Raw genomic sequence first — 3,382 nt, 5'->3', positions numbered from 1 at the left:
GGTATGATGGGAGGAGGGGGCAATCTAGGGGGGGAATGGTGAGAGAAGGGGGCAGTACAGGGGGGTATAAGGAGAGAAGGTGCAGTGCGGGATGGTACAATGAGAGGAGGGGGCAGTACAGGGGGGTATGATGAGAGGCTGATGATAATGTAGAAGGTTATGATGAGAAGAGGAACACTACAGGGGAGGGGCAGACAGTATTATACATGTCATAGAATGCAGCACCGGGTGTGAGACTCTACGGGGACCGGAACTGGAAACTGCAATGGCGAGATCTCTGTGCTGGAATTCCCAAGAGATAAAGGAATCCCTCTGACGGGTCACCACACTCCACCCGCACCTGCATCGGTTTTAGGTGGACTCATCTTTGTTTTCTCTTTCAGAGGGTCGTTTGAAGGACATTTGTGGTCACCGCCCAAAACTGGTGAGTCTGTGCTTTTATGTTCCTAAATCTTGCCTTTGCCGCGGCCCCTTTTACTAGTCTCCCCTCCGTGTTTCCTGCAGGGGGCGCTGCACACGGCCGCAGGTGTAAAGAAATGGATCCCCAGCATCAAACATGAGATTGATTATTATTTGGAGGTGAGACTGAGACGGCGCTGAGCAATGCTCTACAAAATTCGGCACCAGTTTTTGTTTTTTTTCCCAGTGGTTACATTAAATCCTCTCAATTTGTCCTGCTGACATCACTGAAATAAATCCCAAAATCTGGGTGGTCACCAGAACAGGAATAGATGGGAAATCTTCCCATGGGGACACTAGTTCTGGTGACCACCAGGTATTTCCTATCACTTCCTGTTGTGGCTATCAGACAGGAAGTGAGGTGAAGTCTCCCCCAATTGGGACACAGAGGACTCTGGTAAGGTTGCTACACTACAGACGGCATAATCTTTAACAAACTTTGCTACAGTTATGTTTTAATGAGAAATATCAATCCATTTTGTAGACATCTGACTACTGATCGTCTGGGTGCCGCGAAAAATGATTTTCCGTGGCGCCTGTTCTTTAGGATGCTAATCCCTATACTAGGGGGGAGTATGGAGAGTTATCACATGATTGGGCGTGTATTAAAGTAGAGCTGAAGCCCAAACTTTAGTTTTTTTTAGTTTCAGATACAATAATGGAGAGTTATAACCTCCATCAGCTTTATTTTTTACCCATTGGGGAGATTTCCATTCATTTCCTGTCCATTAGCCACATGAGGATGTGAGAGGAAATCCCTCCAAAATGAAGGAAGCGCTTGGTGGTCACCAGAACTTGTGTTGCCATTGGAAGATTTCCCATCTCCGCTTGTTCTGGTGACAACCCAAAATGTTGGATTTTCTTTCACTTTCAGGGATAATAGTCACCAGGATAAATCTCCCCATCAGGGACACAGACAGCAGTAAAAACCAATGTTCTAATCCCTTTCCACTCCATCCCAAACCAAAAGCTTCTTCGGCACTAATGCCTCCCGATGGGGACGGGTGTCTGCTTTGGTCTGGACGGAGGGTTCGGGAGGCGCAGAGGCCCGAGGTGCTGTGCCCCCTGGGGGGTGGTGTCACAGGGGTGCCGGGTTTGGGACTCCACTTGATTCACCGTCACTAGTGCACGGCACCTAAAGCATTTTCTGCACCACGCCTCTTGGCAGGCCTTCTGGCTAACCCGGGGCAATTATTTACCTTGGCCGGATGACCTGCCAGGTCTGTGCACTGGCACCTTTTTATTTATGCACAGATTGACAGAGGGTGCGGGTACCTTCGGGGCCCGTCCTGATGTTAGCGGCCTTCACATGGGCTTCTCTGCCTTCCCCCCACTTGGGGGGGTCTCCCTTCGAGGAAGCCCCTTACCTAGTACTCGTGGGACCAGCCCCAGGTGGTCCCTGAGGAGAGGGTTCCGCCGACCTTCGGGTAGGTGGACCTGAGTCGTCCTGGCTCCTGTCAGGAGCCTTGCGCCCCGGGGGGGTTCAGGAATCTCAAGGCCCTTCCTCTTCGGGACCAAAGCAACCTCGTGCACTTTTTTTTTTGTGTTGGGATTTCACGAGTCACATTTTTTGTTGACAGGGGAAGTAGTTTTACGAAGCATGCACCACGGGCTATTAAAAAAAAAAAAAAAAAATGTGGGCTCCGGGGCCATGTTGGGGAGAGAAGTGCAATTACAGGGATGATTGTGAGGAAGTCCCAGGCAGGAGCAGAGTGGTGCATTCAGGGGCCCCCATAACGATAATCAAATTCCCTTTCAGATCCGTCTCCATTGTAAGGATTCTAGACAATTGTATTCCAGATTTCTGTTTGTTTCTATCCTGTGAATTAGGTTATAAAACACATATATCACTTCCTCTGCAGAGACCAGGTGACCAGCGGCATCAGTCATGTGACCAGTCCCTGCACAGGCTGCCATATTTGAAATAAGTAGGCCTCCTTTTCACCTGTGATGGCATTGTGGAGAGTTACCATGATTATGACATGTGCTCTCATTGTTATTACTTAGGTCTTCTTCTTCTTTTAACTCTCCCTTCTGTTCCCAGCAATCTCAGCTGAGTCACTATTCAGAAAGGAAGATTGAAGAATTCGAGGGAAAGATTGAGGCCCTGAAGAAGGAGTATCAGAGCCATCTGTGGAAATTGCGCAGGTTAGACCCGTCCTGCAAGGAACACCCGTGGAAACCCCGAGGGTACACCAGAAAGAGGACCGCGGATGGCAAAGTGCCGTCATGGGTGGAGACGGGTACGTAGATAAGAAGGTGCATGAAGACACGGGAAAATGTTCACCCAGTGGCGCCACAAGGGGGGTGCGGCCCGCACCCGGGTGACACCATTGGAGGGGTGACGCTAAAATTATTGACAGTCATTTTGATGTCACCCCCTCTAAAAAGTCGGGCACGCAGTCATGAACCGAGAGCCCGACAGTCAGGAGAGCGGAGGGGACTCGGCGGCATACCTCATCTTGCCGGGTAAACGTCCCCTCCTCTCTCTGCCGGGGTCCATCACCAAGATGGCTGCCAGCAGGGGTGTCACCCGGTCTCAGCTCCGGGTGACACCCAGCCTCGGGACGCCCTGTGTTCACCTGAGATGTGAAATCCCCACAGCTGGTTCGGAGGAAGACCAACCGACCTGATCGCCCAGCCTGTTAAAGGGTTAGTCCACCCCAGACTGGGATTTTAGTTTTGCTGTATGAAAATTAGGAGAGACTGTACTGGGTCAGGAGATGGTTCTGGTAACCCGTGTGTGCCAGCTGAGCATTGTTGGCATGTTTGAGTTAAACTTAAAGGAGAACTATGAGGGGGGGGGTGCTTTTCACTCACCTCATAGTTCTAGCCGACCTGTGACAATGAGACTGTCACAGGTCGGCTCAGTATATCGGGAAGTGAGAGAACTCATACCAGCGCTGACTAGCGGAATGGAGCA

At 50.5% G+C, this 3,382-nt stretch overlaps 1 protein-coding gene across 1 annotated transcript in view; it reads left to right on the top strand.

Annotated features, from left to right (window-relative positions):
• Positions 1 to 3,382, top strand: part of LOC108788153 — a 17,084-nt gene that overhangs the window by 1,558 nt on the left and 12,144 nt on the right. The window contains exons 2-4 of the mRNA XM_018557879.1: positions 384 to 424; positions 505 to 579; positions 2,504 to 2,702. Coding sequence (XP_018413381.1) covers positions 384 to 424; positions 505 to 579; positions 2,504 to 2,702 — 315 coding nt within the window. The remainder of the gene's footprint in view (positions 1 to 383; positions 425 to 504; positions 580 to 2,503; positions 2,703 to 3,382) is intronic.

The sequence above is a fragment of the Nanorana parkeri genome, unplaced genomic scaffold (assembly GCF_000935625.1).
Source record: "Nanorana parkeri isolate BGI_ZX_2015 unplaced genomic scaffold, ASM93562v1 scaffold309, whole genome shotgun sequence".
NCBI classification, from domain to species: Eukaryota; Metazoa; Chordata; class Amphibia; order Anura; family Dicroglossidae; genus Nanorana; species Nanorana parkeri.
Note: the sequence above shows the minus strand (reverse complement) of the source record. Positions and strands in the feature narration are given on the sequence as shown.